The sequence below is a fragment of the Vombatus ursinus genome, unplaced genomic scaffold (assembly GCF_900497805.2).
Source record: "Vombatus ursinus unplaced genomic scaffold, bare-nosed wombat genome assembly UNPS02012602.1, whole genome shotgun sequence".
Classification (NCBI taxonomy): Eukaryota; Metazoa; Chordata; class Mammalia; order Diprotodontia; family Vombatidae; genus Vombatus; species Vombatus ursinus.
In genome coordinates this window covers 1,361,757-1,374,985 of record NW_020952380.1, presented here as the reverse complement: position 1 = coordinate 1,374,985, position 13,229 = coordinate 1,361,757, and the positions used below count along the sequence as shown (strand labels likewise).

At 39.7% G+C, this 13,229-nt stretch overlaps 1 protein-coding gene across 3 annotated transcripts in view; it reads right to left on the bottom strand.

Annotated features, from left to right (window-relative positions):
- The window catches only part of RMND1 (required for meiotic nuclear division 1 homolog), a 53,588-nt gene extending 40,452 nt beyond the window's left edge, over window positions 1–13,136 (bottom strand). For 2 of the 3 annotated variants that reach the window (XM_027858003.1, XM_027858005.1), the window contains exons 1-3: window positions 12,809–13,136; window positions 10,361–10,504; window positions 6,762–7,264 (exon numbers count right to left, since the gene is read on the bottom strand). In XM_027858003.1, the coding sequence (XP_027713804.1) occupies window positions 6,762–7,264; window positions 10,361–10,364 (507 nt within the window). In that variant the 5' untranslated portion in view covers window positions 10,365–10,504; window positions 12,809–13,136. The remainder of the gene's footprint in view (window positions 1–6,761; window positions 7,265–10,360; window positions 10,505–12,808) is intronic. The other variant, XM_027858004.1, reaches the window with a different exon arrangement.
- Window positions 13,137–13,229: the final 93 nt, after the last annotated feature.

Genomic DNA, 13,229 nt, shown 5'->3' with positions numbered 1-13,229 from the left:
AAATTTTCTCCCTTCCTCCCTCTCCACCCACCCTCATTGAAAAGGCAAGCATCTCGATACAGGTTATAGATGTGTAGTCATGCAAAACACTTCCATAGTAGTCCTGTTGTGAAAAACTAAGTATATTTCCCTTCATACTATCCTACCCCCCATTTATTCTATTCTCTCTTTTGACCCTGTTCCGTCCTCAGAAGTGTTTGCTTTTGCTTACCCCCTCCCTCAATCTGCCCTCCCCTCTATCAACCCCCTGTTCTCTTGTCCCCCTCCCCCCTTATTTTCCTGTAGAGTAAGATAGATTTCCATACCCCATTGTGTATGTTATTCCCTCCTTAAGCCAAATCCTATAAGATTCACTCATTCCCTCTCACCTTTCCCCATTTCCCCTCCACTGTAAAAGCCTTATCTTGTCTTTCATGTGAGATATTTTATCTCATTCCACTTCTCCCAGTATAATCTTCTCCCACCCCTTAATTTTATTTTCCAGATATCCCTTCATCTTCAACTCACCCTGTGTCCTCTATCTATACAAACATATAATTTTTTCCCTCCCACTACCCTAATACTGACAAAGGACTCATGAGTTACAAATATCATCTTTTTCTGCAGGAATGTAAACAGTTCAACCTTAATAAGTCTCTTATGATTTCTCTTTCCTGTTCACCTCTTCCATGTTTCACTTGAGTCTTATATTTGAAGGTCAAATTTTCTATTCAGCTCTGGTCTTTTCCACAGGAATGCTTGAAAGTCCTCTATTTTACTGAATGAACATTTTTTTCCCCTGAAGGATTATACTCAGTAGGTGATTCTAGGTTGTAGTCCTAATTCCTTTGCCCTCCGGAATATCATACTCCATGCCCTCTGGACCCTTAATGTAGAAGCTGCTAAATCTTGTGTTCTCCTGATTGTGTTTCCATAATACTTGAATTGTTTCCTTCTGGCTGCTTGCAATATCTTCTCCTTGACCTGGGAATTCTGGAATTTGGCTACAACATTCCTAGGAGTTTTCCTTTGGGGATCTCTTTCAGGAGATGATCAGTGGATTCTTTCAATTTCTATTTTGCCCTCTGGTTCTAAAATATCAGGGCAGTTTTCCTTGATAATTTGGACTATCTGAAAGCCATGATCAAAAAAAGAGCCTAGACATCATCTTTCAAGAAAGCGCTCCTCTCCCAGACCGGCGCGATATACCTTTCTGATCAACCATTCTGGCTGTCTTGGACTGGAAATTTGTTTCTCTCTGTCTTTTTGTGGGTTCTGCTGCTTCACAATTTGTTTAGAGCCATTTTTTATAGGTATTTGGAGGGCTTTGGGGGTGTGCTTAAGCAAGTCACTGCTTTTACTCTGTCATCTTGGCTCCGCCCTGGTCTAGGGAATTCTTAATGATAGCAGCAAATACTTCTGACAAATTCATATTTTCCTATTTTTATCCCTTGAATGACAATCAACAAGGTAACTGAACAGACATTTATCAAGGAATTTTGTGTGATCTTAGTATATGCATGAGAGATTCCTTGTTGAGGGAGGGCCTTGAAGGCTACAATTTGCTTTTTTGAGACAAGTGCCCCTCCTTTTCTGTGAGAATTCAACACATCAGGGTTAGGTATTCATTATACCTTTTAATGAGTTATGTAACTTTAAAGATGTGCTCTGTTGCATAAAACTGTTTGTGAAGACTGCCTATTCCCTTCTCATATTTTCATTAAATATACCATTGATATGTTCAAAAATCATTCTCCAGAAGATGAGCAAGTCACAATTGCTTTATATCACAAATTTTTATGGGAAATCATGAAAATCAAGGTCAATTTCTTTGTCTTTTACCATTTCCTATTTTGATGGCTTTTTTTAATGTGGCAAATTGAAGCGGTTGCAACTATTTGCAGTCATCTCACCTTTATCATTCCTCTAATTTCATGTTGACTTTGGCCACTACTCAAACTTGTTAATGTTCTGACTGCGCAAAGATAGCTCAGTCTGAAAGAATAGCTATATTCACCTCTTAAAATTGATGAGTAATACCACTTAAAATTTCAACCAGTGTCCAATCACTTCCTCATCATCTTACTTATGCCTGCTTTTCCAAATACTTTTAGGCAAGACAAAACAGTAACTTTCAATCCATGTTATGGTTTTTCTATTGTACATTGGCAAAGCATAAGCACGGGCAGATTGTACCACGTTGGAAAAGCACAGGAAAGCAGCAAGTATAGTATTAAGCATAGCCTACTGTCTGAAGACCAGCTCAGCTAAGTACAGAGATGCAGCATCAGAAGGTTGACCACCAGATGATGAATTCTGGGATCTTGGAAAGCTATGAAACAAATAAAAATAAAAAATGACCCAAGTCTTTGTGTGGCTTTTTTCTACTACTATAATCAGAGGGATGAGTGCTAGAAAAGCCAACTGACAGAGTGTGTTAAAAATAACCTGTTTTTTTAAAAAATAACGTGTATAAAGATCAATTTATCTGTTGACACTTCCAATGTAAGATCCTTTTCCAATTATCAAATTCACATGTCCCTGAGAGAACTGACCTGTATCACTATTAATATTCTTACTATAAACACAACCAAAAGACTTAAGAAAGTTGCATATATATGAATAGGTAGCTCACAGATTCTCCTTGGAGTACCCAGGAGTTGGTTTTATCAAGTGCCCAAAGGTAACAAGAAACACTTCATAGGACATTTGGTCATCTCACCTTGCAGTGCTTGTGACCAGCTTAAGCAAAATAAAGTATCATTAGGGTAACTACAGCTATTGGAGATAAAAGAGTGGTTATGTTACAAAAACTCAAAGTGGACTATCATGGAAAGAATGAATATGGATTTTGGATTTTGAAGTGTTCTGACAGTGCTAACAACTTAGCATCCTTACCACAGTGGAAAAAGGAAGGAGAAAGTGTTACAGTCAGATGGTGGGGATGAAAGAGTGAAGAAAGTATGTATTGATAGTCACTCCAATAAGCGACGAACAATGAGTTCTGCTCCTTAAATCTGACCTGTTGTCTATCCTAGCAAGAATGGCATACTTTCTGCTTAAAGAATGGAAAATATTTTTTCTTGTTTTTTTTTCCTTTAAAATGACATGAATACACAATTAATAGAGTCAAGAATGTTAGAACTAGAACAAAGCACTTCGGGGCAGCTAGGTGGTAAAGTGGATGGAGCACCGGCCCTGAAGTCAGGAGAGCCTGAGTTCAAATCCACCCTCAGAACAAACACTTGACACGTACTAGCTGTGTGACCTTGGGCAAGTCACTTAACCCCAACTGCCTCACCCAAAATTAAAAAATAAATTAAATAAATATAAAACAAAAAAAAGAACAATGCACTTCCACTTTGGGTTTACTAGAGAATATGCTGGAACACACTCTCTTTGCAGCATAACCTCTATTTACTACTTTTTTGGACTGTACTTAATATTTCATGGGCAGAGATGAAATTAGTCTGCGAGTTCCTTGAGAGCAGTTACTGATTTCTGCCTTTCGTTGTATCTCCAGTGGTTAGCACAGTGCCTGGCACACAGCAGATGCTTAATAAATGTTTGCAGATTTGACTTGAGCACTCCCAATGAGGAACAAGGTGATGTTGATTTGATTTTCAATCTGAAGAAAGGGGGTTGGAGGAGTGGGGGTAATGGTGGGGTTTGGTGGTGGAGTGATCACAACAGCAACAAAGTAGATGTCCAATCCCTGGGTTCTGCCTGACAGTTAAGGGAAAGTTACAGAGAGTGAAGAATGTTTAAGGCACTCACTCGAAGCCAGGCTAGCTCTGCCTCAGGACTTACTCTAATGGTGAGTGTATTATCTCCCCACATAAGTTCTTCCAGATAATTCTTAAGTTAGGCTTAAGAATGTCTCATCTCATGAAAAGGCTTCCCTCTTTGTTTCTTTGTTTTTTCTAGGGGGGACATAGAGGTAGGGTACTGGATATGGGTATGGAGCACTGTAGGTAATAGCAGATTTTTTCAATATTTGTGTTTCTACATTGTTTTTTCCCCCCTCTTTTTTATTATAAAAGATGTCTCTCTAGAGAAGAGAGAGGAGTAGATTGGGAAATGCAGGTATTGTAAAATATCAATAAAAAGTAATTTAAAAATATCTACTCACAACAGAAATTTTTAAAAATCTCTAGTTTTAGTTAAAGCTTTGTCTTTGAACTGTTTTCTCTTTGTGTGGCATTAAATTTATGAATCCCCTACAGTTTCATGTAAGCTTTTACTGTAAATTTGTATGGTCATTGGTTGTTGTTAAAAATTCAATGCAGGGATCAGGCATAAGGATGACTATTACAGATCACTATTTTGCTTCAAAACAGATGTGCCAAATCCATCAAGGAAAGGCACAGGACAAGTCAAACAAGGTCTATTAGTAATATTTTCTGCAAAAGGCATACTCCACATGATTTTCCGGCTAAAGAAAACATGTTCCAGTAGATGGCGCTCGACCGCTAAGTAAAGTGTTAAGGATTTTTTGGTATAATAGAAACATTACCTAAAGGAAAACACAAAACTCTAAGAAGCATTGTTCTATCGTTGGAGAAAATTGAATGGCATGTACTTCGTTCCCCCATTATAAAAACGTCACCAGAATTTTTTCTTTATTTGCTGCAATATATCACTGAAAGTTTTCAAGCATTGCACCTTGATGCTATTTATTTCATTTGCAATCTTACCACTTACTAAACTCTAATTTTTCCTACCATTTTATGGTATTCTGAAATCAGAGAAACCTATTAGGTTAAAAAGATGATAAGACATATCCAGCATAGCGTTCGTTGCCTCCTATTCTCCACCCCCTGGTTTCCATGAAGCTCCAGTTAAAATCCCCCCCTCAACAGGAAGTCTTTCCCAATTCCCCTGAATTCTAATGCCTTCCTTCTGCTGATTATTTCCAACAATTCTGTTTATATATAGTCTGTACATAGTTATTAGCACGTTCTTTCCTCCATTAGATTGTGAGTTCCTCACTAGCACAAGAGCAGGGGCAGTCTTTTACCTTTTTTTTTTTTTTAAATTCCCAGTACAATGCATAGCAAATAGCAGGCATAATGTTTACTGACCAACCACTTTCACTATAATCTTGTTACTACAAAATACACAAAAGCCACCATAGCACAGCAAAATCTTGCAGAAAGAGTACTTGCCCCATTATCCCTTTTTTTGACACTTCCTGTGGCATTAACTTTTTCCTGTGATATTTCACCTAACATTGCAGGTGTTTTCCTTTACTTTCTCTTCAGGTACTATAAAGCCTGTGTTTCACCCCACATAAAATGAAGAATGGTCATGAAGGACTTAGAATATTCTATAAGCAATTAATAGAGTTTCCCTTCCCCCCTTCCCTCACTTTTCTCTGAGCAGTCCTTCTCTCAAGGATTTATATAGTATTCCAGACTCATTGCACCAACAATCCTGTGACACTGTGTTCCAAAGAACCAAATCAATAATGGTAAGCAGGGTAAGCCTACAGTTCAATTCATAGGTCCACGAGTGTTTACCATGAATGAGAAGCATGAATGCCTATCACACTGCAGGCTCATAATGGGCCTATGAACTATTAGAATGTCTACATCTTTTTTACTTTCCCTTTTCTACTGCCCCCCATCTCTGAAAAGATCTTAGGCATCAACTAAATCTAAGCTTTAAGTAAATCTGGCCTGGAAATGCCAGAGTTGTGACATAAGGAGGCAAAGAATATGAGAAAAGGTATCTGATCTTACATTTCTCCCAACTGCCTATAATTAAAATTTCATCCTTCCTTTTTCCCCTCTGCCTGCCCCAAACCTCTAAGACTATCTCGAATTTATCCTGTATATATCTTGTTTGTACATAATTGTTTGCGTGTTGTTTCCACTCCAATATCTTTGCCAAGAAGACACCAAATGGGGTCACAAAGAGTTGGACACAACCGAAAAATGACTGAACACCACCACCTCTTGCTTTCCCAACGTGGATGGCCAGATTTGCCCCCTACTTCATACAGATAAGGGAGCAATTATCTGTATGCAGAGATGATGCTAAAATACAAAATATACATTTGACAGTGAAACTCTAAAATCAGAGGAGTTGCTGCCATAAACCTGCTAGCAGTTTGGATTTTGTCATAAAAATGCCATTATTCTCTTTAAAGGATACTATATTGACAGTCTAATGCCATTTCCCCAAACTGTGTTCCACGAAATCTTGATGTTCTACCTGACCAAAAATGGGTTTTGTGAGAACATTTTGATGTTATTAAATATTTTCTATCTAAAATATTAAATATGAAGTTACATAAGTAACAAAAATATTACATGCAACATTGTGTTAGTGGGTAAATGGTCTTCGTTTCCCTTCTGGTGTTTCACAATTTCTTTGAACTCTGCCCTTTATATCTCTAGAGGTATGGAATACACCTACACCAAGATCACAGACTTTAAAAAATTACAGATTTAGAGCTGGAAAGAGTCTTAAAGGACATGAATTAAGACTTCTATCAGTATGTTTCAAGCCCTGAAGTGTTCCACGGCCAATATCTAAGAAATTATTTATCCATGTATACTAACATTGTGTTCTTACCTCTATTATTAACAACAATTAAAACATTAGGAATTGATTTCCTTTAGGCATGTCAAAAGTCTTAATGATGAAAACCAGTGAAGTGAGTTTAACTTGCTGAAATCTTGAATACCAGCATATACATACAGTGTTACATTCACAGCTATCAAGAAAACATGATTATTATTAAATAGAGAATTCAGCAACAATATGAACTTTACCTCATTCACAGAAGAAAGTGGAAGGTTAGCCCTGGATGGCTGTTTGGTCCTAGGTGCTTTTAGAGGTCTCTTGGTTTGCTGAACTTCTACTTTTCCAGTTGGTATAGAAGAATATTGCCTCTTTACTGTTTTCATAGGCCACTTAGTATACAATAGACTTAGTTCGTGGCTCATTTTTCTGGAAGTACTAAAAGATTTCAGGGATAGAACATTCATTTTTTCACCTCTGCAGAACACGGTCTTCAACTGAGATATTATGTTTGCAGCTGACACGTTCCAGGTGATGTGTCCAGGAAATGAACATTTCAAGCCACCAGCTACTGTTTCAGAACAGCATAAACCCAAGTTTTGATTTATTGTCAGCGTCTTGCATGTTCTCTTTTCAAATTCCTTTATGGGTTTTAGTGCTGGACGAAGAACTCTAGGGAGACTTTGGCACTGGCATATTTTTGCTAAAATGCAGGGAGATTTGGCCAGGCCTTGAAGTAGTTTCACTTGCATCACTACACTCAAAACCAAATAAAACAAAATGTCAGAGCTTAACATTTAACAGTCAACAAGCATTTATTAACAAGGGTAAAAACCCTCTCCCTGCACTCAAGAAATTCATATTCTAGTTGGGGAGACAACTGTCTAGGGACATACAAGATAAATATAGTGTAACAAGCTCCGAAGGAAATGGTTTTTTTTTTGAGATAAGTAAAATTCTGAAGGCATAACAGAGCACTTAAGGGGAATCCAAAAGATACATCTGTGAGCTCAAATGTGTTACTTTAAGTATTCAAGCAAACAATATCTATTAAATATCAACTATGTAACAGGAACTGTGATAGGACCTGAGGACACAAGAACAAAAATGAAACAGTTCCTGCCCTAAATAAGTTATCATTCTATCTTCACTTAAGATAGCAGGCCAAGCCCTCAATTAGGTTCCAGGTTCAAAATACAATAAAGATTTTTGGAACATAAAACACGATTAAAACCAGCTTTTAAAAAGTACAAATTAAAAATATCAATCAAAAAGGACAAGAGGTCATTACTTGACCTCTCCTAAACAATCAACACTGCACCAAACAATTCTTGGAAAGCTTTTGCCTAAAGGGCAGCTAGTAAGGAAGGTGAAGCATCTGCTTAACCATTTTATGGGCTGGGACTCACATCACAGAGGGTGAGGAAGGAAAATGGCCTCAATGCATCTTTAAAAGAACAGCCCAGGAAGAGATGATACCCTTCCCAAAATACCAAACAGGTACCACCTCTTACCTCATCCTGCCCCCTGGTGGTGGGGTCCCTACAATTTCCTAGGTGAACTTTCACCTCTCAAATATTCTTAAAACCACCCCAGCATAAGTAGCACTGGAGCACCACAAACCAAAGTATAATAAATCTTCTCATAACAATGGAGGGGAGTGATGTCCTCTACAGATAAAACACTTGTGATGACCAGAAACATCCGGGTCAACAGATCAGGTGAGGACCCCTATCAGGCTGTCTCTGGTCCCTACAATACATCTGGATCATCTGAATTAAAACAGCTAAGAGTTCACAGCCTCTTGCATTCGACTTTTCCTGGGATCTAAAGTGACGCCAGGATTCACCTTGTACTGCTATACTTGTACTTCAGTGTTCCCTGAACCATCAGTCAAAACAGAAGATGTAACGGGGAAGAGCTAGAAAGAGTCAAGCACGACTATACCCAAAAGTGGTCTTGTTCAGGTAAATTCTCCTGAAAACTAGATCCAAGAAACTGCTGAATGGAGATCCCTCCCCCTTTCTTGGGCATAGTACTGATTTATTAAAGCCAAAGCGTCTACAAGATAGCTCAGTCAACTTCAATAATCTGGGGTGTTGTGATGAAAAGCTGTTGTTAGAAGTAATTTGGTTGTTCCATGCAAGATATCAGCTGCCTGGAGATGGTATGGAAGATGAGAAACAGCAAATGTGAAGGCAATGTGCTCCTTCATAGTAAAATGGGTATCCTGAGCAGAGGCAATGGCAGAAGGGAGCCCAGAGGGAGAGAGGGAATAAGCATTTCTATGGTGCCTACCACATGCCAGGCAGTGTGCTAAGTGCTTTACAAATATTTGATACAACAGCTTTGCAAGGTGGGTGCTCTTACTATCTTCATTTTACAGCTGAGGAAACAGAAATTAAATGCCTTGCCTGGGGTCTCATAGCCAGTAAGTGTCTGGGGCTAGATTTCAACTCAGGTCTTCCTGTAACTAAGTCCAGTGCTCTATCCAATGCAACATCTAGCTCTCATATGGAAGAAGGATGTATTCTTAAAGGGCCGTGACTGGCTGCCTCAGTAAGAGACTTAACTGGCACTACAAGCTAATATCCTGAATAAGTATTAACTGCAGTCTTGTCCTGCTGTGGGGGAGGAGAACCAGCAAAATCAATTTGTCAGCTATAGGTATGTAGAAAACCACAGGGGTCAGGCCAGACTGATCCTTTAGAGTTATATACTGTGCAAGAAGAAGCATATTTCTACCATACACTAATCTGCTGCCTCCCACAACTCCTCTCTTTGGTGATTGGTTGAAGTTAGTTGGGTTTTAAAATGTTATGGTGAACTTTGTTTGCAATGTACTAAGAAATATTGTGCAAGATGTTGTCTGATGTTACGCAAGAGCATGCAGGATGCGCACATATCAACCATGAAATCCTCTGGCTTGTTTCCATAACATAAAAATTTTAAAAGTTACCTGAAAAAAACCTACATTATGGTTTGTTTGACAAGCAGCAAGACTACAAATTTGCCTCCAGGGCTTAATGTTTCCACACACAGTCCTCAAAGTATATAGCCATCTCAAGAAAAGTCACAAGCATGCTAGTGAAGCCTACCACATTATCTGAGCAGTTACTAACTTGCTCAGATACTCTGCTCAAGCAACTGGCCAATTTTCGATAATTCCTCTTTTGACCTGCCTTTTTAGACTCTCATGACTGACTCTCGGGCCCATTTTCAGAACTTGCAGCAACCCTGTCTCTCATGCAGGCATACACAAAAATTTGAGAGAAAGAAAGGCCCTTAGAGGGGCAGCCAGGTGGTGAGGGGATAGAGCATGGGCCCTGGAGTCAGGAGGACTTGAGTTCAAATGTGACCTCAGACACTTGACACACTAGCTGTGACTCTGGGCAAGTCACTTAACCCCACTGCCTAGTCCAAAAAAAAAAAAAAAAGAGAAAAAAAAAAAGGCCCTTAGAGATAATCTGTCTTTCCAAGAGTTACAAAACATCCTTGGTTTTATCACAAGCCAGAATGTTTTCAGCAAATAGGAAAGTTTAAATACATAAACAGAAAATGGTAAAATAAGAACTCTTACGGCTCTGTCCTTCATCTTTGTTCCAGTCTTTATACCTTTTCCCTTTAGTGATCTCAATAACATCAAAGGGTTCAAATGTTTCTATGTAGATGACTCCCAATTGTATCAATTATACACAGACACACACAGATATGATATTCCAAAACTCTTAGTGCAGTTTTAAGCAACTAAAGCTTAAAATTACACTAAGACTTTTTTGGGACAGCTTATACGTACACTTGAATAAATGTATACATACACACTTATCCAACCCCAAATGGTTTTACTCACTCATATAATCTTTTGTCTCCAGAATTAAGGAAGGCCTCCTTTAACTTCAAATTCTGTGATCCTACTCTCTCAATTCTGAATTCCAGTCTTGAATCTCCAACTGCCTGCTGGACTTTTCACAGGATATCCCACTGACATCTCCACCTACACAGTACAGTAGAAAGTGTGCTAAAGTTTAGAGACCTGAGTGTGAATCTTGGCTCTCCTATTTAATGCCCAAGTGACCTCTGGTAAGTCACTTAAATTCTCTTGGATTGAATTTCCCTACTGTACAACTACAGGAATGGAGTAAATGGTTTCTGAGGTCCCTTTCAGCTCTAAATCTATGATCATATGTCTAAAGCTACCCACATCTCTTCCAAATTTGGTTATTTGTGTGATGGCAACATTATCCTTCCAATCACTCGTTTGAAATCTGAATTTATCCTTGACTCTTCTCTTTCTCTCACACCCCTCCTCCTCCTCACATCCAATTAGTTGGCAAGCCTTGTTGATTTATCTCTACAAAACCTTTACCACGTTCCCTGTGCTCCTATCTAATTGAGGTGCTTCCTCATCACTTATCAAATGGATTACGGCAACATGCTCCTGGTCTCTTCCCTCTCCAATCTATTCTCTTGACAGCTGCCAAATTAATATGCTTAAAACACAGGTCCTACTCTGTCAATAGGCAGAAAACCTCCATGACTTTTTCTCCCTCTAGGATTAAGAAAAATCCAAACTTTCCATGCTGACATTTAAGTCTTCCATGGTCTAGCTCTTACTTACCTTTCCAGTATTTTATATTACTCAATTTCATTCAGGGTATACTTCAGCCTTTTAGCAGAGCTGTTCCCTAGACTCAACTTTCCATCTATTCTTTCTGTGCATTTGCCCAGGCTGTCCTCCTATACTGGGAGTGATGCCCCTCCTCACCTCTGCCTCTTAGAATCTTGGCTTCTTTCAATTTCAGCTCTTGTGCTACCTTCAATACTACTTCTTTTCTGATTCCAGCCTCCCCTCATTCCCACTCCCCCACCCCCAACCATCTGGCATTTACTTATCTGTGCATGTTATAACCAATCTATCAGCAGAAATACAGGTTCCTTGAGAACACAGAATGTTTGATTTTTTAAGTTCCTACAGGACCTTTCACATAAACTTAATGTTTGTAGAGATGAAAAATTAGTGCACGTGCTAAGAGCGAGATTCTAGAACAATGTTTGTTAAAAATTAATTTAATTTAATGTTCTGTTTTTGGATGCCTGGTTTGTTTTCATGATTTTTTTTTTTATTAGAGCTATGGACCTCAAAAGCTGAAAGAGCACCAGGCAGGTCCTTTTACCCAGGATATTATAAGCTTTATTCTTTAAGGTGATATCACTTACACTCAGACTTTCTTGTATTATTGCATTAGTGAAAAGAGAGATGGATTTGGCATCTTAAAAAGAGCACAAAACTTGGAATGAGGACTTTTGAGTTCAAATCCTTCTTTTGCTATATGCTTAACCCGCATAATTTTGGGCTAGTCCCTGGACAACTTTGGGTCTCAAGTTTCCTTATCTGTAAATGAGGGGGTTAAGGCTGACTGATCTCTAAGGCAGTGGGGTCCTTAACTGGTGGTGGGGCATGGATAGCTTTCAAGGGATTTCTGAATCTTGGTAGGAAAAAATACATCTTTATTTACTAGCTGTTCAATGGAGTTGAGCATTTGCTTCAATTATGAATTTTTAAAAAATATTCTGAGAAGGGGTTTGAAGATTTCACTAGGCTGACAAAGGGTTCCCTTACATAACAGCTAGAATTTACATAGTGTTAGCAAGTTTTGCAAAATTTTTTCCAAATGTTACCTCATTTTATCCTTGCAATCTTGGGAGTTAGGGGTGCTATTATCCCCATTTTAGATCTGAGGAAACTGAGATAGACAGTGGTTAATTGATTTTGCTCAGGGACACACAGCTAGTGAGTGTCTGAGACTGGCTTTGAACTCTGGGTCTAAGGTTGCACCCACTTCAATACCTGGCTGAATTTAAAATAAAAGAGATCCCCCTACTCTAAGGAGAGAGGCAGTGCATGGAATACGGGGCCTGGAGTCTGGAACTCATCTTTCTGAGTACAAATCCAGCCTCAGACACTTACTAACTTTGTGACCCTGGGCAAGTCACTTAACCCTGTCTGCCTCAGTTTCCTCATCTGTAAGATGGACTGGAGATGAAAATGGCAAACCACTCCAGTATCTCTGCCAAGAAAACCCAAATGGGGTCACCAAGAGTCGACACGATTGAAACGACTAAACAACAACACTCTAAGGTGATGGTCCTACGACGCAAGTTTGAATCCCACCTCTTCATTCACTGGATGACCCTCCGAAAGTCACTTCACTTCTCAGAACCTCAGCTTCATCTGAAGGATGAAGGTTTGTGTGGACTAGACGACCTTCCAGGTCTCCCCCAGGGCCCCATCTCTTACCTCCCCAAGCAGATCTGTTTTATCTTTTTATCCCGGGGGACTTCGGGCACAGTGGAAGCCTTCAACCATTTGTAGAATGAAGCAGGTCAGCGGAGGAGGGGGAGGCAACGTGACCCAGGAGGCGGGGAGAGAGAGGCCGCCACCCTCCCAGGAGAAGGGAGGGGCAGGCCGGGGCTCGGCTGTCACTGACCTCGACTAAAGCGAGAGAAGACGGCTACAAACTTCCCTCCTCGGCAACGCCAAGGTAAACCCGGAACCCGCTGCCTCTGAAGCTGAGACCCGACCCATCCCACCAGCACACACGGCTAGGTCCGCCGACCTTCATACACACGCACGCACGTGTCGTGCGTGCTGCTCACGTGACGGCTTTTCGCTAACCCCTCATTCCCCCCGCCCCCTAGCGGTCTCTGGTTGGGACCCG